The sequence below is a fragment of the Hydractinia symbiolongicarpus genome, chromosome 13 (assembly GCF_029227915.1).
Source record: "Hydractinia symbiolongicarpus strain clone_291-10 chromosome 13, HSymV2.1, whole genome shotgun sequence".
Taxonomy (NCBI): Eukaryota; Metazoa; Cnidaria; class Hydrozoa; order Anthoathecata; family Hydractiniidae; genus Hydractinia; species Hydractinia symbiolongicarpus.
In genome coordinates, this window is record NC_079887.1 from 19,709,228 (window position 1) to 19,731,217 (window position 21,990).

At 35.2% G+C, this 21,990-nt stretch overlaps 5 protein-coding genes across 5 annotated transcripts; 2 read left to right on the forward strand and 3 right to left on the reverse strand.

Moving 5' to 3' along the window:
• Nucleotides 1-703: 703 nt before the first annotated feature.
• LOC130623173 (uncharacterized) lies at nt 704-1,447 on the forward strand. The gene is made up of 2 exons (XM_057438659.1): nt 704-721; nt 806-1,447. Exons 1-2 carry the CDS (start codon nt 704-706, stop codon nt 1,445-1,447), a joined length of 660 nt encoding a protein of 219 aa, XP_057294642.1.
• A 127-nt stretch (nt 1,448-1,574) lies between these two features.
• On the reverse strand, nt 1,575-2,035 carry LOC130623174 (uncharacterized). The gene is made up of 2 exons (XM_057438660.1): nt 1,891-2,035; nt 1,575-1,816 (listed from the first exon to the last, which is right to left on the reverse strand). Exons 1-2 carry the CDS (start codon nt 2,033-2,035, stop codon nt 1,575-1,577), a joined length of 387 nt encoding a protein of 128 aa, XP_057294643.1.
• A 791-nt stretch (nt 2,036-2,826) lies between these two features.
• On the reverse strand, nt 2,827-10,258 carry LOC130624021 (uncharacterized). Its single transcript, XM_057439585.1, has 3 exons — nt 4,678-10,258; nt 4,419-4,603; nt 2,827-3,573 (listed from the first exon to the last, which is right to left on the reverse strand). The coding sequence occupies exons 1-3, from the start codon at nt 4,820-4,822 to the stop codon at nt 3,139-3,141; spliced, it is 765 nt and encodes a 254-aa protein (XP_057295568.1). The 5' UTR covers nt 4,823-10,258; the 3' UTR covers nt 2,827-3,138.
• Nucleotides 10,259-10,406: 148 nt separating this feature from the next.
• LOC130624020 (NIF3-like protein 1) lies at nt 10,407-21,724 on the reverse strand. Its single transcript, XM_057439584.1, has 4 exons — nt 20,844-21,724; nt 20,284-20,351; nt 18,363-18,497; nt 10,407-10,851 (listed from the first exon to the last, which is right to left on the reverse strand). Exons 1-4 carry the CDS (start codon nt 21,268-21,270, stop codon nt 10,591-10,593), a joined length of 891 nt encoding a protein of 296 aa, XP_057295567.1. The 5' UTR covers nt 21,271-21,724; the 3' UTR covers nt 10,407-10,590.
• Nucleotides 12,388-17,106, forward strand: LOC130624017 (52 kDa repressor of the inhibitor of the protein kinase-like). Its single transcript, XM_057439578.1, has 2 exons — nt 12,388-12,668; nt 12,972-17,106. Exons 1-2 carry the CDS (start codon nt 12,403-12,405, stop codon nt 16,012-16,014), a joined length of 3,309 nt encoding a protein of 1,102 aa, XP_057295561.1. The 5' UTR covers nt 12,388-12,402; the 3' UTR covers nt 16,015-17,106.
• Nucleotides 21,725-21,990: the final 266 nt, after the last annotated feature.

Sequence of the window (21,990 nt, forward strand, 5' to 3'; positions counted from 1 at the left end):
AGTAGCCGCAACTTTGAAGTTTTTATCATGTGGGATAAATTACGCCGAATTACAGTATTTATTTCGCGTTCACAAAAGTACATTGTCACAGTTCATCCCTGAAGTTTGCGAAGCTATTTACATGCGATTAAAAGAAAAATACCTCAAGGTAAATATATATTTCGTTCAGTAATTTATCAAACGTACTAAACAAGCAGTCACACATTAATACCCTGCACTTTGTAAGCCCTCACTTTCTGGATTAAGATCTGACAAACTTTCTCGACTCTGAAAAGTGTTTTGATATATTTTCACTGGGTGTCGGTACATATTCTGTAAAACAGGCGATAACGGCGGAGACACAAAGGGTGGGTAACTTTGTGTGGCATGTGTTGAAGAGTTCCTTGGGATCGGAGATTGAACGGTCGGTGTTCTGAAAGAGGGTACGGCGAGTAATCCCATCTGAGCTTGAAAAAGGAGCTCCTGTATTTTCACTTTAAGGTATTCTTTTTGCATTCTGTCTGGAATGGCTTTTAGACTCTCTCCAAGAGTGCGACCGTAGAGTTCATCTGCACTCAGTGTTTTCCCGCGTTTTTCTTCCAGAACTGATATCGCGTGCTTCAACATGTGATCTTCTGAAGATTTCGGGGAAACTTTTCGTTTTTTGGGGAGAGGCTTCTTCGTTGATGTCACATCGGTTGTACACACGTCAATTTCATCCTCCATGTCCCATTCTTGGAGGGTTATTGGTGAATTTTGAAGTGACCCCCCCTCCTTGTCAGCTGTATTTTCATTGTAGTCAAATTCCTATAATAAATTTGTTTAGACACCATGTACAAAGGAGGAATGGCGAAAAATCGCGTCGCAGTATGAACAACTTTGGAACTTTCCAAATTGTATTGGTTCTATGGATGGCAAGCACATTGTCATAAAGCAGCCAAAAAATAGTGGATCGTTTTATTTCAATTATAAAGGCACTTTCAGCATTGTTCTGCTCGCCCTTGTCGACGCAAATTACAAATTTATTTACGTTGATGTGGGTTGCAACGGCAGGATTAGTGATGGAGGGGTGTATCAAAATTCTACACTTTCAAAAGCCATACACGACAACGTTGTCAATATTCCACCCCAAAGGTTAGTAGGAAACGGGGAATATTTACTACCACATGTCATAGTCGCAGATGATGCTTTTCCGCTAAAAAAATATATCATGAAACCCTATGCGTTTCGAGGCTTATCTCGTGAGAAACGAATTTTCAACTACCGATTAGGCAGAGCGCGCCGTATAGTAGAAAATGCTTTTGGGATATTAGCAAATAGATTTCACGTTTTTTTGTCACCAATGTTGCTATCACCCGAAAATGTAGAGAAAGTCACGCTAGCATGTTGCGCACTTCACAATTTTCTTTGTGAGAAAACACCCTCAGAGTATTCACCACCAGGGTCATTTGATGTTGAAAATTTATAAAATGGTTCCGTCCACAGTGGTGAATGGCGTTCACAAACACAAAGAGGAATGGAGTCGATTAATTTCGCTGGAAGCAACAACTACAAAAATGATGCGAAAGATATCAGGGATAAATTTTGTGCGTACTTTAACTCCACCGGTGCTGTTCCATGGCAAGAAAAATTTGTCTGAAATTTATACCCACCAGCGAAGAAGTTGTTTTTCTTGGGACGATGGAGTCACGTAGGAATAGCAAGGACTGAAAGTATGGCCATTTACTTTCGTAAACATCATCTCGTCCTGCTCCACTTTTGTTGCTGTTGCTTATTTTCTTCAATTCTGCGCTGAAATAACTTCGCAGTGTATTTATTTTACTCCTCACTACTTTCTCTAAAAAGAAAAACAGATCATAAAAATATACATGTTTTTCTTTTCTCATCCAAACCATTCAAAATAACACAAACCTTCCATTCCTAGTCTACCTTTGAATATCTCATAACTTTTTGCCTTCTCGTTTCTGTCCTTATAGAAAGGAGATTTAACATCCCACAAACTGGGCTGGCTTCTCCAAATCTCAACAAAATTTTCGGTCGCTTCTTGCGTCTTCATTCTCGGGTGAATTACTTGTTCAAATCTTTGTTTTTATCTATATTTACGCCTAAACTACATCGCGTGCAACAAACACGTGTGCGAAAACAATGGATTCGATTTAAAACAATAGAAAAAAAATGTCATTGAAAAATTAAAAGTTGAACATGTTCAACTTTTAATTTTTAAGGATCATTGGAAATGAGAGTGTAAAAAATGACATTTTCTTCTGTATACACTATCATTTTTCAATGATAATTGGAAAATGATCATTGAAAAATGATAGTGTATTTCAGCCTTAACTGGGTATCTGTCTTATCTAATATTACCTTCAAGCTCCATATCTAAAGGCTGAAATACACTATCATTTTTCAATGATCATTTTCCAATGATCCATTCCAATGACATTAAAAATGACAAATTTTGGCGCGAATACCCTATCATTAAAAACATGAAACTTGAGCATGTTTTCTTTGCAACATGGACTCTGAAGAAGAAATAGCAGCTGCTGTTGTTGTGTATATTTTATCAAAAAAGAGAGCCAAACTTAGGAAAAGAAAGCAAAGAAATGTATGGGTGAAGCCGTGGTTAAATAGGCGAAATGAACTTGGCATCTACAATACTCTCATGTATGAACTGCGTGTAGAGGAAATTGCAGAGTATACGCGATTTTTAAGAATGCCGCGGAATATTTTTGATGAGCTCCTAAATCTCATAGAAGTTGACATTGAGAAAAAAACAACGCATTTGCGAGACCCAATTCCTGCTAAAGTCAAAGTAGCTGCTTTGAAGTTTTTCTCATGTGGGATAAATTACGCCGAATTACAGTATTTATTTCGCGTTCACAAAAGTACATTGTCACAGTTCATCCCTGAAGTTTGCGAAGCTATTTACATGCGATTAAAAGAAAAATACCTCAATGTAAATATATATTTCGTTCAGTAATTTATCAAACGTACTAAACTAGCAATCACACATTAATACCCTGCACTTTGTGAGCCCTCACTTTCTGGATTAAGATCTGACAAACTTTCTCGACTCTGAAAAGTGTTTTGATATATTTTCACTGGGTGTCGGTACATATTCTGTAAAACAGGCGATAACGGCGGAGACACAAAGGGTGGCTAACTTTGTGTGGCATGTGTTGAAGAGTTCCTTGGGATCGGAGATTGAACGGGCGGTGTTCTGAAAGAGGGTACGGCGAGTAATCCCATCTGAGCTTGAAAAAGGAGCTCCTGTATTTTCACTTTAAGGTATTTTTTTTGCATTCTGTCTGGAATGGCTTTTAGACTCTCTCCAAGAGTGCGACCGTAGAGTTTATCTGCACCCAGTGTTTTCCCGCGTTTTTCTTCCAGAACTGATATCGCGTGCTTCAACATGTGATCTTCTGAAGATTTCGGGGAAACTTTTCGTTTTTTGGGGAGAGGCTTCTTCTTTGATGTCACATCGGTTGTACACACGTCAATTTTATCCTCCATGTCCCATTCTTGGAGGGTTATTGGTGAATTTTGAAGTGACTCACTCTCCTTGTCAGCTGTATTTTCATTGTAGTCAAATTCCTATAATAAATTTGTTTAGACACCATGTACAGAGGAGGAATGGCGAAAAATCGCGTCGCAGTATGAACAACTTTGAAACTTTCCAAATTGTATTGGTTCTATGGATGGCAAGCACATTGTCATAAAGCAGCCAAAAAATAGTGGATCGTTTTATTTCTATTATAAAGGCACTTTCAGCATTGTTCTGCTCGCCCTTGTCGACGCAAATTACAAATTTATTTACGTTGATGTGGGTTGCAACGGCAGGATTAGTGATGGAGGGGTGTATCAAAATTCTACACTTTCAAAAGCCATACACGACAACGTTGTCAATATTCCACCCCAAAGGTTAGTAGGAAACGGGGAATATTTACTACCACATGTCATAGTCGGAGATGATGCTTTTCCGCTAAAAAAATATATCATGAAACCCTATGCGTTTCGGGGCTTATCTCGTGAGAAACGAATTTTCAACTGCCGATTAAGCAGAGCGCGCCGTATAGTAGAAAATGCTTTTGGGATATTAGCAAATAGATTTCGCGTTTTTTTGTCACCAATGTTGCTATCACCCGAAAATGTTGAGAAAGTCACGCTAGCATGTTGCGCACTTCACAATTTTCTTTGTGAGAAAACACCCTCAGAGTATTCACCACCAGGGTCATTTGATGTTGAAAATTTGGAAAATGGTTCCGTCCACAGTAGTGAATGGCGCTCACAAACACAAAGAGGAATGGAGTCGATTAATTTCGCTGGAAGCAACAACTACAGAAATGATGCGAAAGATATCGGGGATAAATTTTGTGCGTACTTTAACTCACCTGGTGCTGTTCCATGGCAAGAAAAATTTATCTGAAATTTATACCCACCATAGAAGAAGTTGTTTTTCTTGGGACGATGGAGTCACGTAGGAATAGCAAGGACTGAAAGTATGGCCATTTACTTTCGTAAACATCATCTCGTCCTGCTCCACATTTGTTGCTGTTGTTTACTTTCTTCAATTCTGCGCTGAAATAACTTCGTAGTGTATTTATTTTACTCCTCACTAATTTCTCTAAAAAGAAAAACAGATCATAAAAATATACATGTCTTTCTTTTCTCATCCAAACCATTCGAAATAACACAAACCTTCCATTCCTAGTCTGCCTTTGAATATCTCATATCTTTTTGCCTTCTCGTTTCTGTCCTTATAAAACGGGGATTTAACATCCCACAAACTGGGCTGGCTTCTCCAAATCTCAAAAAAATTTTCGGTCGCTTCTTGCGTCTTCATTCTCGGGTGAATTACTTGTTCAAATCTTTGTTTTTATCTATATTTACGCCTAAACTACATCGCGTGCAACAAACACGTGTGCGAAAACAATGGATTCGATTTAAAACAATAGAAAAAAAATGTCATTGAAAAATTAAAAGTTGAACATGTTCAACTTTTCATTTTTAAGGATCATTGGAAATGAGAGTGTAAAAAATGACATTTTCTTCTGTATACACTGTCATTTTTCAATGATAATTGGAAAATGATCATTGAAAAATGATAGTGTATTTCAGCCTTTAGCTATTTATATCCACCTTAGTAGTCAAACTTAGGGATCTTATTTGAGCACGAATTATGATGTAACAAGGCACAAAATCTTTCAAAGACTTATTGAACTTTTAGGGTAGTGTGAGGAAAAATGTTACTTTAAGAGGAATGATTTTGTAAAACTAAAGTGTGTGCGTTTATTGGAGTAAGTTTTATTGTTTTGTTGTTGACATCCTGTTAAACTTCTGTGAGCTGGCATGCAAATTACAAGGTTATATATTTTTACAAGGGTAGTGGTTGATATTTTTACAAAGGTTGTTGACATTTTTTGGGAAATTTACCTGTGCTTTTTACATTTGTGATTAAAATTTCTCAGCAGAGAATAGTATGGTTGCCGATTATATTGTTTGTGTTGCAAACTGCTGTTTTTTAAATGCTGTGTAAACTTTTGTGGAAAAAGACTACATGCAAAATACTGAAAGAACAAATTTTTGTACAATTAGACTGCGAGCTGTTGTGTAAGTTGGATTTTTTATATTTTATATTTTGTTTTATAAACTATTTAAACTTTAAACTAACTGTAAGTAATGTAATTACGGGAATAAATATTTGGTGATGATAAAAAATTACTGAATGTTCAGACTGAAACTGTTATATGCAAGTATATATACTAAAAATAGTAATTTGATATTTTACACTTTCCAAGTTGTGTTTTGTATGCACTTAAATGACAGCTTTTTCTGAGTTGAATTTGATGGGTTTCATATCAATTTTGTGGAAGATTTTATGGGTGAAAACAATATAAAACATGCCAATTGAACTGATTTTTGTTCATATTTTGATTTACTCCTCATAAACCTTTTGTTCTACATTTATTGTAAACTTTTGTGAGGAAGGACCATATATATATATACAATGTTTTCAAAATAATGATTTTTGTTGATTTGAAATTTACTCCTTGCTCATTGCTTTTTCGACATTTCAGTTTAAAATGTTTGGTAAAGTCAGTACAGTTTTGTTAACCGGTCAATTTTTACATTTTGTGCATATCTTTGCGGGAGAGGATGGTATGCAACCGAATAAATGATTTTTTATAGTTTAACTTTTTGTTTTTTGGTGTTTTATGTTTGTTTAAGTTTGGCTTTTTGATATTGTTCAGGTTGTATTGTTGTATAAGCATTTAGGGAAAAGACAATGTTTAAAATGCATAAAGAACTTATTTCATAGATCTGTGCTTACTGTTATAAGCCCTTCTTTTCGACATTTCAGATTAAAATATTGAAGGTTTTCCACATAATCACATAATAAGATGTATACATATTTTAGATGTGTTATTTCTGACATTATTATTATTGTTGTCGTAACTGTCTGGATGGGACTGTCAATGTTGTAACTTTCTACTAACTAGATTTTACACCTTGCACGCCGTTGTTTTTCATATTTTGTCTGAAGTTTAGTTGGTAGGATTTCATGCGATTTGACATTTGATATTTTGTGTTAGATTTTAGGAACTTTTTTGTTAAATTATGACTTATATACTTTCTTTTTATGCATTTTCAGATTATTTTTTTTAGTAAAACGTATATTCAATATACTTAAATATTTGCTGATGTCATCAAAATTCAAATGACAGAACTTTTCAATTGTTTTTCTGCCTAAGTGGATTTTTCCACGGGCCTAATCTACTAGTCTATATAATAAAACGCCAGTTCTGTCTGTGACTTTTGCAAAGTGGATAAAATTTCTTTGAAAAAGTCTATAAAACATCGCCTATAAATTTGTTCTGTAAATTAGCAAACTTTGATGTTAGAGCAATATTGACGTCAAAGGAAAGTATATTGAGATTAGTGAAGCCATTGCATTGCACTTATAAATTTAAGGCTAAATAACTTGGAAACAGGTGGAAATAACTGACGTCATCTCCTGTGTGGGTAACTAGGGACTACCTGGGACCAATTTGGGTAACTTTTTCAAACGTGGGTCACCGAATCCGTTTCCGAATGAACGGGTTAAAGACGTCATCAAAAAACCTTTAAACCTTGATATCTCTGCAACCGTTTGTCAAAAGTACATAATCCTATACATTTTTTTCATCAGCGTTTCAAGATCTATACGATGAAGGCAACAGGTATACACATTTCTGAAAAAAAAATTTGTGTTCTGACATGTCTTTGCTGACGTCATCAAAATTTTAATGACGGTTGTTTTTCTGTGTTATCCTGCCTAAGTGGATCTTTCCACGGGCTTTATCGACTAGTCTCTTATAATAATACGGAGACTGTGTCTGTCCGTAAGAGGCAAAGTGGATGTGTTCATTTTCCTTTGATGTTGCCGAAAAATACATGTCTAATATCTTAAGTTTTCTGACGTTACGGTGCTACGTCAATAAAACTACTTTAATGTCAATATCCTATATTAAATTAATGATGCTATTGCAGTGCACCTACACTTTTGAGGCCAAACAACTTGGAAACGAGGTGGTGACGTCAATGATTTTTCATCGCATAGGTAACTAGGGAGCACTTAGGACCAATTTGGGTAATTTTTCAAAACCTGGTTCCCTAATCCGTTTCGGAATGGACGGGTTGATGACGTCATCAAAAACCCTCTAAACCCCAATATCTCTGCAACCGCTTGTCAAAAGTACATGATCCTATACATTTTCTTGATCATCGTTTCAAGATCTATACGATGAAGGTAACAGGGATATAAATTTCTTAAAAAAATATTTCGCGTTTTAACGGGCCATTGCTGACGTCAGCAAAATTTTTAAACCCTTAGATGTCCTTAGTCGTTCGTAGAAAAGATATGATCCTATGCATTATTTTGATCAGCGTTTCAACTTCTAAACGTTACAGGCAACGAATACACTAAATTTCGTAATTTTTTTTGGATTTGCAATGCTGACGTCAGCAAAACGTCTTAAACAACCAACTTTTTCAATGTCCTATTGCCTAAGTGGATTTTTCCACGGAACTTTATCGACTAGTTTTACATAAAAGGATTTGTACCATGGAATTTCCAAAATTTTCTAGATCAATTTCGAATACATCGAGTTAAAGCTTTTTTTGAGAATACTATATGTAAAACTAGTCAGTGGCCCATGGAAATTCCACGGGTTTGCCCGTTCTTTTTAAACAGCATAGTGCGTGCGTCTCGCTACTTTCGGTACAATTATGCGTGACAGACGGACAGACATACACGGGTATTATAATATAGACTAGTCGATAAAGCCCATGGAAAAATCCACTGAAATAAAAATGAAAAAGAAGCGTTATTTGAATTTTGATGACGTCAGCAACTCATCCACAAAAAAAATAATTCAGAAACATGTTTTCACGTTGCCTCTATTGTGTAGAACTTAAAGCGCTGATCAAGAAAATGTATATGATCATGTGCTTTTGATGAGCGGTTAATGAGATATAAGGGTTTAAAAAAATTTTGCTGACGTCGGCAATGGCCCGTCAAAACCTAAAATTTTTTTTTTAGAAAAACCTTAAAAACTAGAAATTTATATACCTGTTGCCTTCATCGCATAGATCCTAAAGCGCTGATCAAGAAAGTGTATAGAATCATGTACTTTTGACAAACAGTTGCAGAGATATTAGGGTTTAAAGGTTTTTTGGATGACGTCATCAACCCGTCCATTCCGAGACGGATTTAGGGACCAAGGTTTGGGAAACTTACCCAAATTAATCCTAGGTGGTCTGTAGTTACCCACGCGGTGAAAAATCATTGACGTCACCACTTTTTTCCAAGTTATTTGGCCTCAAAGTTTTATGTGCACTGTAATGGCTTCACTAATCTTAATATACTTTCCTTTGACGTCAATATTGCTTTAACGTCAAAGTTTGCTAATTTACAGAACAAATTTATAGGCGATGTTTTATAGACTTTATCAAAAATTTTATCCACTTTGCAAAAGTCACAGACAGAACTGGCGTATTATTATATAGACTAGTCGATAAGGCCCGTGGAAAAATCCACTTAGGCAGGATAACAGAGAAAAACAACCGTCATTTAAATTTTGATGACCTCAGCAGAGACATGTCAGAACACAAAATGTTTTTTTTCAGAAATGTGTATGCCTGTTGCCTTCATCGTATAGATCTTGAAACGCTGAGCAAGAAAATGTATAGGATCATGTACTTTTGACAAACGGTTTCAGAGATATTAGGGTTTAAAGGTTTTTTAATGACGTCATCAACCCGTCTATTCCGAAACGACTTCGAGGACTCAGGTTTGGGAAGATAACCCAAATTTGCCCTAGGTGGTCCCCAGTTACCCACGCAGTGAAAAATCATTGACATCACCACCTCGTTTCCAAGTTATTTGCCCTTAAAGTATTAGGTGCACTGTAATGGCTTCATTAATTTAATATAGGATATTGACGTTAAAGTAGTGTTATTGACGTAGCGCCGTAAAGTCAGAAAATTTAGCATATTAGACATGCATTTTTCGGCAACATCAAAGGAAAATGAACACATCCACTTTGCCTGTCACAGACACACAGACAGACACACTTAGCGTATTATTATATAGACTAGTCGATAAATCCCGTGGAAAAATCCACTTAGGCAGGATAACAGAGAAAAATAACCGTCATTTAAATTTTGATGATGTCAGCAGAGACATGTCAGAACACAAAACTTTTTTTCAGAAATGTGTATGCCTGTTGCTTTCATCGTATAGATCTTGAAACGCTGATCAAGAAAATGTATAGGATCGTGTATTTTTGACAAACGGTTGCAGAGATATTAGGGTTTGAAGGTTTTTTGATGACGTCATCAACCCGTCCATTCCGAAACGGATTCGGGGACCCAGGTTTGGGAAACTTACCCAAATTGGTCCCAGGTGGTCCCTATTACCTACGCAGGAGATGACGTCAGTTATTTCCACCCGTTTCCAAGTTATTTAGCCTTAATTTTTAAAGTGCAATGCAATGGCTTCACTAATCTCAATATACTTTCCTTTGACGTCAATACTGCTTTAACGTCAAAGTTTGCTAATTTACAGAACTAATTTTTAGGCCATATTTTATAGACTTTATCAAAGAAATTTTATCCCCTTTGCAAAAGTGACAGACAGACAGAACTGGCGTGTTATTATATAGATATTTTAATTTTTTATTTACATATAGACATTCTTTTTTTATAAGAACATTGAAAATGGAAGAAAGCCTTGCAATTTTTTTAACGTTTTCGAAGTGCAGCTCCTTGAAATGCTGAAAAGCTCAAAAAATTTCAATAAATACAGTAACGTCCCAATAACAATTTTAGATTTTCAATGTAGCTGGCATGCTCGCAATGGGGAAAATATATAACTCAATAAAAAATCAGTCTAAATTGTTCTTCGATATTCGAGGTTTTAAGTTACAGAGAATCTATTCTATTAAGTGTTATTGTTTTCATGATAATACATCAAGCTAGCATTAAGCAGCAACATTCATATTTCATACGTCTTCGAGCAGTTTACCTGTGCTTAGCTTATCAACGATATTTAATAAACCATTGGGTAACTCACACGACATTTAGCGGGTCTCGATCTGTTTCCGACACAACCACATCCACTTTCTCCTTTAGCAGGTCCTTTAATACAGGTGCTAATATTTTCAAAAAACCTCTCTCAGAATTTGAATGCTCGCATAGCAACACGTTGGTTTGATTCGACACAGCGTCCAAAACGTCGTGATGTGACATTTCACCAGTGATAAACGCGTCAGCACGGATACCACGCAACACGCTCGCACCAGAACCGGCGCAAGACGCGATTGTTGAGACCTATGTATGAAGATGCACTGCAAAAACGAATCAGCAGGTTTAAATAATTTAAGAAAATATAGATTGTCGAACTTTTCCTTTTCTCGTTAAGCTTTTCGAGTAGAATTCGAACCTTTTATCTAGAACTCGAACATTCAAATGTTCTTTTAAATCGTTCGAATTTTGAAAACATTGTGAAAGCGAAAGTTCTCGTTGTGCGAGATAGCGCCTGCAAACAGAGATTAAACAGCATATCTAATGGCGTTAAATGCAAAGCTCTGAAAGACTTAGAGAAGCGGTTGCAAACCTTAAACAAACCTTTGTAACGAACTTTTCCCGCAGTAAAGAATAAAAATACAAAAAGTAAAAAAATTTCACCAAATTTTTTGAAACACTCTTGAGAGGTCGAACTTTTTTTTAAGGTCTCGTGAAGGTTCGAGTTACCGAGAGCCAACTGTAGACCTAAATACCGCATTTTAATGATTTAATTTCTTGATAGTTGGATTAATCACTTTTCCTTTCGCAAATATCAGTTATGGTGAATATTTATTTCCTTCAGGTGGGTAAGAAATTTAAGGTTACTGTAAAGGAAACAATTTTTTTTTTTAGGTTTTTTGCAAAAAATTCATAACATACAGAAGAAAAAAAATCTCTTTCCAATGACATACTTTATATTCTATGAAAATATTTGGAACATCCCTTTTTTCTGGAAAAAGCCTTTTTAGATGTGTTATATCCTTCACACCTTTGAAAAAATATGTGCAAAATGAGTTGAGCATATTTTTTGTAAACATTATGCATAACATGGAACTCCCGTATAAAAATATGCATAATAATATTTTTTAGATAGTTTACTTTCACTATCGAATTAAAAAAAAATCAAAGTTAAGGAATATGCATATGAGTTTTCTCTTGTAAACCTGACTTCTGTCTATTAATAATTCTGAACGCGTGCACGCATATTCCAGGCGCGGATTTAGACTAGGTCAACCCTGTCACGCGACCTAGTAAAAAAATGCCGAGGATTGAAATCGAATTCTGTCGAATTTACCCGGAATCTGAAGATCGAAATATTTCTCCTTGTTTTCTCATAACGCGAATTGGATCAACCTATGTTGACCTGACCTGTGTTAGCCAGTCTTGGCTCTAGGTTATCCCGCGAGGCTTTTACCGTCGACTAGAATCAAACCTATGTGGGCCCGACCTATTTTGAGTCAGAAATTTTGAAGTCAGCCCAGTCTTGGCTCTAGGTTATCCCGCGAGGCTTTTACCGTCGACAAGAATCAAACCTATGTTGGCCTGACCTATTTTTAGTCAGAAATTTTGAAGCCAGCCAGTCTTGGCTCTAGGTTATCCCGTGAGGCTTTCACCATACACTAGAGTCAACCTATCTTGGCCTGACCTATTTTTAGTCAGAAATTTTGAAGCCAGCCAGTCTTGGCTCTAGGTTATCCCGTGAGGCTTTCACCGTTGACTAGAATCAACCTATGTGGGCCTGACCTATTTTTAGTCAGAAAGTTTTAAACAAACCTGTCAAAATTTGTAGCATGTTGGTATAAATATAAGTAAGGCATGCGGAAGATTCTTTCCGTTCTCAACATGGCTTGCAAGAGCTTGAGAGAGCGTGTGGAGTTAGTTTTTGAAAACGAAAATTTTGATGAGCTACCTCAAATTTACGCCGAATTAAATAAAAAGTTTAAATGTAATTCTGTTTTGCCATCTACTGACGTGTTGCAAAAACAACTTACTTTTGGTTTTATCCAAAGAAATTGCCATGCAGAATACTACCTTCCTGCCTATGTGAAAGCAAAGAAGGATGGTTGCGCAATTACGTTGAAGTGAGTTGTTTATGTTTATCTTTTGTTGTTTCTATAATAGCTATGCGTTTTTGTTACTATGACCACTAACTATGCAGCTGAATATTGTCTTAAAAAAGATTATGAATAATCTTTGTTGTTTTAAAATGTGCAAAGGTCATCTCAAATATGTCTTGCTTGTTCAGTTTCTTTTGTTGATGCATTCTTAGTTTATTTATATATTGAGCAAGTTGAATTTCATAAACAAACCTTTAATAGGCAGCAGTTTGGCAAAATGTGTAGTTAAAGTTTTAGAATAGCTAGCAATACCTATTTTTATTACAGGTCTCAGGTCAATGGAAATTGCCTGTACAGTTCTATTGCGTTGTGTTTGTTTGGGAAAAATGTGATGGTTGACGACTTACGAATTCTTGTGTCAGTGGAGCTAATGATGAATGCTAGCTTTTACTGTAAGCATCCTCTATTTTCTTCTATCCTTGCTCTTCCAGAAAGTCTCTTTAAATCTATGGAAGATATTCTCAATATGTCTGTCTGCAATTCTGCATTTAACACAGACAAAAAACAAGAAGACTTAGTTAAGGAGGTAGCCATTTTAAATTTAGTAGATCGGAAATATTGTTCCTTTCTTGCTATGCTTGCTCTGTCATCTGTCACAAACAGGAATATATTTTCTTATTACCCAGATTATGGATGCAAAAAAGCTCAAATGTTGTTTAACCAATTAATAGAGCCTAGACAACCAAGCTCTGCTTTTGCTATTCACATTTTGTTTTGCTATGAGGGCTTACTTCCATCCAGAGAAAATTTTGCACCTAATCATTTCGTTCCAATTATTTTTAAGCAGATACATAAACGCAAGTCAGGTTCAGCTGCGGACACAAAAGTTTTATCTCCTCCTGTGAAAAGGCAAACAAGGTTTTTTCCGGATGCACAGGCAACAGGGAAATTATCTCTTGTAAAACCTGTGATTAAAGATAAACAGTTTAATTTCTTTCCTAATAAAGCTTCCTTTAACAATAAACTAACTGAAGATTATAAAGATAGTAACAATAATAGCACATCTGCTGAAGATTTTAATAACAATGACAAAGCTTTAAATGATATTTCCTTTGCTACTGTTTTAAATTTTGAACATCAATATGACGTTGCCTCTTTCCTTTCTAAAGTTTCAGGTCTAAATGATAAAGGTGTACACAACCTAATCACCAATGTTTTTGTGCCCGATAAATCTTTTATTTTTCCTAAAAAAAGTGGGCGTTCCTTTCGGCATGAATGGCTAAAGACCTTTTTATGGCTTAAATATTCACCAACTTTGGATGGAGCATTTTGTTTGCCATGTATCCTTTTTGGTCACAAGGTTGCTAACAAAACTTCTAAGTTACAGAAATTGCTTTCTCAACCTTTTCGACATTGGCCAGCTGCCAAAAACTTTTTTAAACAACATGAAACATCAAAAAATGGTTTACATATTCAAACCAGCCTAACTTTTAGTGCATTTGTGAAGAATTTTTTAGGACAAACTCAACCAATCAGTGTAATCATAGATTCCAACTACAAAAAACAGGTTGCTGATAATCGAAAGTTCTTAACACCAATTGTTGACACCATAATTTTATGTGGTCGTGTTTGTATTCCTCTTCGTGGCCACAGGGATGATAGTAAATATCATCCTGAAGTTGGAAATTTTTCAACTGGTTCAACTGGCAATTTTATTGATCTTTTAAATTACAGAGTACGTGGTGGAGACACAACCCTTGAAAATCATCTTCTAAAATGTAATAAGAATTCTTCTTATATTTCTAAAACTTCACAGAATGAAATAATTAATTGTTGTGCAGATATAATCACAGAAAATATTGTTTCTGAAGTTAAGAAAAACAAGTTTTTTACGATTATAGCTGATGAAGCATCAGATACATCCAATAAAGAGCAGTTATCATTAGTTTTACGCTATGTAGATAGCAATTTTGACATTAAAGAAGATTTCATTCGATTTCTTCACTGTAAGGAAGGTTTATCTGGAAGTGCTCTTGCTTCCATTATTCTCAAAGCTCTAAGTGATGACCTAGTTCTAAATGTTCAAGACTGTAGAGGCCAGGGTTATGATGGGGCTGGCGCTGTGGCTGGTAGAATTAATGGTCTTTCTGCTCATATTTTGAGAATCAACAGGAAGGCTATTTATACTCATTGTCATAGTCATCGCCTCAACCTCTGTATATGTGCCTCTTGTTCAGTCCAAACAATTAGAAATGTGCTTGATAACATAAAAGAGATATCCTATTTTTTTAATTTTTCCCAAGTAAGGGAAGACATGTTTGTGAAAAATATTAAATTGTATGCTCCTGATTCCTTAAAAAATAAGCTTAAGGATGTTTGTCGCACAAGGTGGATTGAACGTGTTGAAGGTATGGATACATTCCAAGAACTTTATGTCCCTCTTGTTTTCACTCTTGAGGAGATGTTTGTTCAAAGGCAATGCAATATTGACACATCATCAAAAGCCTTGTCCTTATATAAATTAATTACAAGTTTTGATTTTATTATTACAATGGTAATTACTCGGTCTGTATTTGATATAACACTGCCAGTAACACGAATGCTTCAGAGCAAATCCAACGATATTTTTGAGGGACTTCATATGATTGATGCTCTTAAAAGTGCAGCCATGGCTACACGAAATTCAGTTGATGCCTACCATGAAATGTGGTATGAGAAAGCTGTATCTCTAGCTCAAAAAGTATGTGTTACTCCTACAAAACCTAGAACTTGTGGACGTCAAAAAAACAGATCTAACATTCCTGCTGAAAACATTTCGGATTATTTTAAAAGGACAACAACTATTCCAATGTTGGACCATTTAAATTCTGAATTGAAGTTACGTTTTGACATATCTACTGTGACTTCTTATCAGGGCTTGTCAATTATTCCATCTAAGATGATGTTTTTAGTTAGTAAACATGGTCTATTGGGATGGAAAGACAAGTTTACAGCTTTTTGTAGCTTTTATTCTGATGACATGCCAAACTTTTTAGCTCTTGATGCTGAGCTAGATCTCTGGCATAAGTACTGGGAGATGCAGGATAGTTATCCTGATAATATTTCAGCCACTCTTAAAGCAATTCCATCATTACAATTTGACAATTTGACTGTAGCCTTAAGAATTCTTGCCACATTACCAGTGACATCCTGCGAATGTGAACGCTCTTTCTCTGCAATGAGAAGGCTTAAGAACTACAATCGCAGTACAATGGTGGCAGATAGGTTAAATGGCTTAGCTTTGTTACATATACACAAAGAATTTGTACCATCCACCTCATCAGTCATCAATAAGTTTGCTGTTAAAAACAGGAGATTGGATTTTAAGTAAAATGTTTAAATCAATTATTTTTCTATGTAGCCTCAATATATACTCATATTGTTTATATCTAAAGTTAAAATTAACAAGTAATAAAATAAATAATATTGTTTCTTCCTTTTCTGAATAAATATATAAATATAAATAAATTTTAAAATAAAGTATAATTTTTTGTACAAATCCATACCTAAGAAACTACTTTCTGTAATAAGTTTCATACTCAATATATTTCTCTCTCTCCTCTCCCCCCCCCCTCCCCATTTTTGGTGATGACAAACCTGATTGATTCAAAATTGTCCCCGGGCTCAGTAGGCTCCGCTGACAGTACCTGGGTCAAGGAGTAACTAAGTCTTTTTTTTCCTTCTAAGCTTTCTCGAATGCTTAAATTTTACGTGGTGGTGATGAAGGTGATGATAACGTTATGAATCCAATTACCTTCTTTTTAGTTTTTTTCATTTACCTTCTTACAGTAGTTATATACAGTACATTTGTTTTTGCGATGATGTGACAAAACAGCAAGCTGCAATGATAATACTTAACCCTCTGCAAATTTTACAATCATCATACGATGATGTAACAAAACAGCAAGCTGTAATGATAATACTCAACCCTCTGAAAATTTTACAATCATCAAACGATGATGTGACAAAACAGCTAGCTGCAATGATAATTAATTCCTGTGCGTGCAGTTGACAGAGCCATTTCTTTACTTCCACTTTAACAATAACTTCTTTCTATAAATAAATTTTCCTTATTCCGGGCTCGGCCTGACTCCAGCCGACAGTACCTGGTTTCCGGAGCGGCATTATGACTGTCCATGTCGGGCTTAACGAACTATATTTTCATTCTATTTTTCGTTTGTCCTAGGCATGCTGACGAGCCCTGACATTGGGCGAAACAGTCTAAAAATGATTTATGCTAACGAAATACATTTAAGTTGTCATTCTTTTTCTATTTGAAGTGTTTATGCTGAGCTGCGGCGTTTATGAGAATGTTTCGTTTCTGTTATCAAGGTCTAAAACGTCTGCATACGAGGTTGTTTTTTGTCCCCGTTTAAGCCTATTTCAGGGTTCGCAAAGCCCGTTTTAGCGAAAGCTTCTGGGGCTCCGCCCCTGACCCCGCTTGGGGGGCTTACAGCGCCCCCCAAGACCCCCAGCTGTATATTCAAATTTTCTTAGTAGGTCATGATGCTGCGCATCATGACCTACAAAGAAAATTTGCTAGATCCGCCCCTGTATTCAGCATAAAGAAAAAGTTCGCACTTCTATCATCTTTCTGCATACTCAGTTCACACATTTTTATAACACCTACGAAAATCTTTAAAAACAAATATCTCGTTAGTAAATTTTCGCATACATGCCTTTACGTTTGTGGTCTCTTTTTCCGAAAGCTTCCTATTGGCTCATTGAAATTTTCGGTAATGAAAAGCTGAATAAATTATGCACAAAAGGTTCCCGGATTTTTTTGTATAAATTACTGATTAGCGAATTATGACGACAGAAAGAAAAAAATATGCATTTTTTGAATGATTATATATAATTACAAATAATTTCATAACGACGTTATTAGAAAAAAAACCGGGAACCTTTTTGAATTTAATTTATGCTGAATATAATGGTGCGAAAACGAGAAGTTTGCGACCACGCGTTCGGAAAAAGAAGCCATTTTAAAACGTACGGTGAAAAAAAATTGGTGTGTGTTTATTTCATTATATTTTCTTTTTGGAAAATTACCATCTCAGGAAAATAACACCATCAAGCATTCAGAAACAAAAAACATAAAAAAATATAACAGTATTGATAAATTATGAGGGTTTTTCTGAGACTACTCATCAAGTGAGTTTTTTTCTTTACAGTAACCTTAAGAACGAATTTTTGTGCGACGAAATGTTTTGATTTTGCAGGACATAAACACTCATTTCGATACACAGTATATAAACAAAAAACCAGAGAAATTTACCTTAAGATAAATAAAATAAATAAAATAAGTATAAAATTTTTGAAACTTTTTTTACAAAAAGAGAATAGTTGAAAAATTAATTCCAGTGCTGTTTGGATTTCTGTCTCTAAAAAATCTGTATGAATTTACTATTTTTGAAAACATTAGCAAGTCATCAATATTCAAAGTTAAAGAAGATAAAAAAAATTATGTTATCGGTTTTGACTGACACGTCAAATCTTAATATTACCTTGTTCGCTTGAAAAAGTCTTAAAATGTCATTACACCTGAATATATTGGTGACTTTTTCCAGAGGAGTGGGTTGCAATGGGGATGTTTAAACGGAGATGGGTCCTACTTTATGTAATACAGCAGTATATGATAAAATCTGGAACAAAAAAATAAACAAACAAATTGACTACCGTTGTATTTTCTGGTTGTGATAAAGCAACTCTGATATGCTTTAACTGCAAATGAGATTTTAACTTTTTGATGACGTCATTTAGAAATAGAGGTTCGTGTAACACGCAGATACGTCCTGCACCGTCTTCAGATTCCTAAGAAACAACGTATTGACAAAATTGTTAATATATTTAAAAAAAGGTTAAGGGAATTAAAACCTTTTTATGAGCGCATATATACAGTGAAATATAGCTGCATTTTTTAAAATTTTAACTCTTCAATTTTTTATATCGTTGTGTATTTACAAATAGTATTCACACAATTTAATAATACAAATTAAGCTGTTGAATACGTCAAAAGGTTAAAGTTTGTTAAAGTATAAACTCTTTCACACCTGGTCTCACTTAACGAGTCGTGTGGGAGTTGACAGGGACGGAAATCACTGTTGTGACCTAGCCTTAATTTTGAGGATGCTTAAGCAAAACTCAGCCTTACTTCAAATTTCTATATGCTAATGAAATGAAAAAAATGTACTCTCTATGAGGTTTTTTACTTTGCATTCGATGGCCAAAATAAAGTGACCATAAAATACAATTTTAACACGTTTTAGATTCACTGCAGTTAATTTTATCAAAACTATTTCAGGGTTTCATGCAGCACTTCCAATCTCTCATTTATCGTAACGCACGGTATTTGAATAAACACTTTGTGTGTGGAAAAAAGAATAAGAGATCCTTCACACACTTCATCATCAAGAAGAAAGAACGAGAGACCGTTCACACAATACATCATCAAGAAGAAAGAACAAGAGACCGTTTACACACTACATCATCAAGGAGAAAGAATAAGAGACCGTTCACACACTACAGCATCAAGGAGAAAGAATAAGAGACCCTTCACACACTACTTTATCGCGGAGAAAGAATAAGAGACCATTCACACACTACATCATCAAGGAGAAAGAATAAGAGACCTTTCACACACTACAGCATCGCGGAAAAAGAATAAGAGACCCTTCACACACTACATCATCAAGGAGAAAGAATAAAAGACCGTTCACACACTACATCATCAAGGAGAAAGAATAAGAGACCGTTCACACACTACATCATCGCGGAGAAAGAATAAGAGACCGTTCACACACTACATCATCAAGGAGAAAGAATAAGAGACCGTTCACACATTACATCATCGAGGAGAAAGAATAAGAGACCGTTCACACACTACTTTATCAAGGAGAAAGAATAAGAGACCCTTCACACACTACTTTATCGCGGAGAAAGAATAAGAGACCCTTCACACACTACATCATCAAGGAGAAAGAATAAGAGACCGTACACACACTACATCATCAAGGAGAAAGAATAAGAGACCGTTCACACATTAAAGCATCAAGGAGAAAGAATAAGAGACCGTTATCACACTACATCATCAAGGAGAAAGAATAAGAGACCTTCACACACTACATCATCAAGGAGAAAGAATAAGAGACCGTTCATACACTACATCATCAAGGAGAAAGAATAAGAGACCGTTCACACACTACATCATCGAGGAGAAAGAATAAGAGACCGTTCACACACTACATCATCGAGGAGAAAGAATAAGAGACCGTTCACACACTACAGCATCGCGGAGAAAGAATAAGAGACCCTTCACACACTACATCATCGCGGAGAAAGAATAAGAGACCCTTCACACACTACTTTATCGCGGAGAAAGAATAAGAGACCCTTCACACAATACATCATCAAGGAGAAAGAATAAGAGACCGTTCACACACTACAGCATCGCGGAGAAAGAATAAGAGACCCTTCACACACTACATCATCAAGGAGAAAGAAGCTAAAATAATTTTTCAAATATTTCAGGTTTTCAACTTTTCCAGATAGATAGAGTCTACAAATAATCGTGTTATCAAATGAGAAAGAAAAAACTTACCTCACTCTTTGGCGTTATTGGCTTCACGTTGCCATGGAAACAGCTGATTAGCCAATCATTTACTCCACCTGGTAAAATATTTAAATGGACGCTGAAATTGCGACAGAATAAATTAGTTATAAGCTGATCAATAGTCATCTTTAAAAATTTTGCAGTGTCAGTACTATAAGAGTATTCATTTCTTGCAAGTTCAAACTGTTACGACGATCAGATGATTAAGAAAGAGAAAGGTCTATTAAGGTTTATTAACTCCACGAAAATCTTATCAACGAAACACGAGATAACAAACTTAAGAAAACATATTGGTTGTATCAGTAAAAAAAAATCCTTTTTTTAAATTCGGCAGTGTGATGAGCTTTCAATCTCGTGTTTCCGACATTTTGCAGGCACAAAAATGTCGTGAATTTGAGAAAAAAATAGATTAAAAAAATAACCTTTTTGGGGACCTAAAAATCTTTTAGGGCGTTGGCAGTAAAATTCACGTGAGATTAAAATTTTCAACACCATTAATAGTTCTGAATAATAACGTATCAGACCTACTCTAAAAGGGTAAAAGTTACCTTTCACTGCGTCATAGGAAGTATGGGGCGAGTATATAGCAATCCGATTTTCCAACGCTTTGACAATAATACGATCCTTCCATTTTTGTTGCACAATTCTTTTAAAGGGCACGAACAAGGGCGGATGATAAGACAGTACCATGTCAGCAGATTTCATCACGGCCTCTGTTAACACACCCTCCGTTAAATCATTCGTTAGAAAAAGTTTTTTAACAAACATGGGCGCAGAAGGTTCAACTAATAATCCAACGTTATCCCAACTTTCAGCCAATAAGGATGAAGCATATGATTCGAGTGTGTTGACCACTTCTTGAAGAGGTAGCCCAGACGACATATTTCTTTGTGTGGAGGAGAGGAGTAACCTGTTTTTAATGCGGTGAACTGTTGACTTACTTCTACGCAGTGTTTGCAACAAATATATTGCCATGCATGTCTTTCTTCTGCATGGAAAAGTTTAAAATGTTTTCGTCTAAATATATGTAAATTTAGTAGTAATAAATATTCCAATTCTCTTTATTATTATCATACTGCGTAAAGAGACTAACAAACAACAATTAGTAAAATATTAAATGCATTATATTTCTACCAAACCTTATTGAGCTGCTTAGTCGATTGCATACTGTGAACATAAATCTTTCCACAGCCTAAACTTTTATTTTTATGTCAGTCACTCAAAACTAAAAAAGAATGACTGTTTCGGAGTCTGTTTTCATTTTTTGTGAACTGATTTTTGTTGAAGTACTACATTTAAGCATGTTGGAACAAGAAGAAAAACAAATTACTTCAACGTATCATCTTCAAAACGCGAAGTCGAAAATTTCGTAGGAAAATAGTTACTAGTATTGATTCTAATTTGAAAATGTTTTTATTTATTGGAAACTATTGTACTTCGTGAGGAATACAATACACTGTTTTAAAAAACTATTCCAGGGAGAAGCTTTTTTCTGGTGGGGTAAGCAAAATAGAATATTTAAAAATATTTAAATAGTAATTATTTGAATAACTTTAATATTACAAATTTGTAAGAAAAAAAAAATAATAAACAAATTTTATTTGAACCAGACAATATCAAATAGCGTAACTTTAGCAGGTTAAACAAAATAAAGAGATTTTCATATTCAGATTTAACTAAGATGCTTTTATATCA

What these genes read in the sequence shown, in the direction of transcription:
- LOC130624021 (XM_057439585.1), bottom strand. Translation starts at nt 4,822, where the DNA reads ATGAAGACGCAAGAAGCGACCGAAAATTTTTTTGAGATTTGGAGAAGC. An exon ending in AGGCAGACTAGGAATGGAAG is followed by an intron (nt 4,604 to 4,677) that starts GTTTGTGTTATT and finishes TTTTCTTTTTAG; the next exon opens with AGAAATTAGTGAGGAGTAAA. An exon ending in GAAAAACAACTTCTTCTATG is followed by an intron (nt 3,574 to 4,418) that starts GTGGGTATAAAT and finishes AATTTATTATAG; the next exon opens with GAATTTGACTACAATGAAAA.
- LOC130623174 (XM_057438660.1), bottom strand. Translation starts at nt 2,035, where the DNA reads ATGAAGACGCAAGAAGCGACCGAAAATTTTGTTGAGATTTGGAGAAGC. An exon ending in AGGTAGACTAGGAATGGAAG is followed by an intron (nt 1,817 to 1,890) that starts GTTTGTGTTATT and finishes TTTTCTTTTTAG; the next exon opens with AGAAAGTAGTGAGGAGTAAA.
- LOC130624020 (XM_057439584.1), bottom strand. Translation starts at nt 21,270, where the DNA reads ATGGCAATATATTTGTTGCAAACACTGCGTAGAAGTAAGTCAACAGTT. An exon ending in CAATAACGCCAAAGAGTGAG is followed by an intron (nt 18,498 to 20,283) that starts GTAAGTTTTTTC and finishes GTTGTTTCTTAG; the next exon opens with GAATCTGAAGACGGTGCAGG. An exon ending in CACAACCAGAAAATACAACG is followed by an intron (nt 10,852 to 18,362) that starts GTAGTCAATTTG and finishes CTTCATACATAG; the next exon opens with GTCTCAACAATCGCGTCTTG.
- LOC130624017 (XM_057439578.1), top strand. Translation starts at nt 12,403, where the DNA reads ATGCGGAAGATTCTTTCCGTTCTCAACATGGCTTGCAAGAGCTTGAGA. An exon ending in GGTTGCGCAATTACGTTGAA is followed by an intron (nt 12,669 to 12,971) that starts GTGAGTTGTTTA and finishes TTTTTATTACAG; the next exon opens with GTCTCAGGTCAATGGAAATT.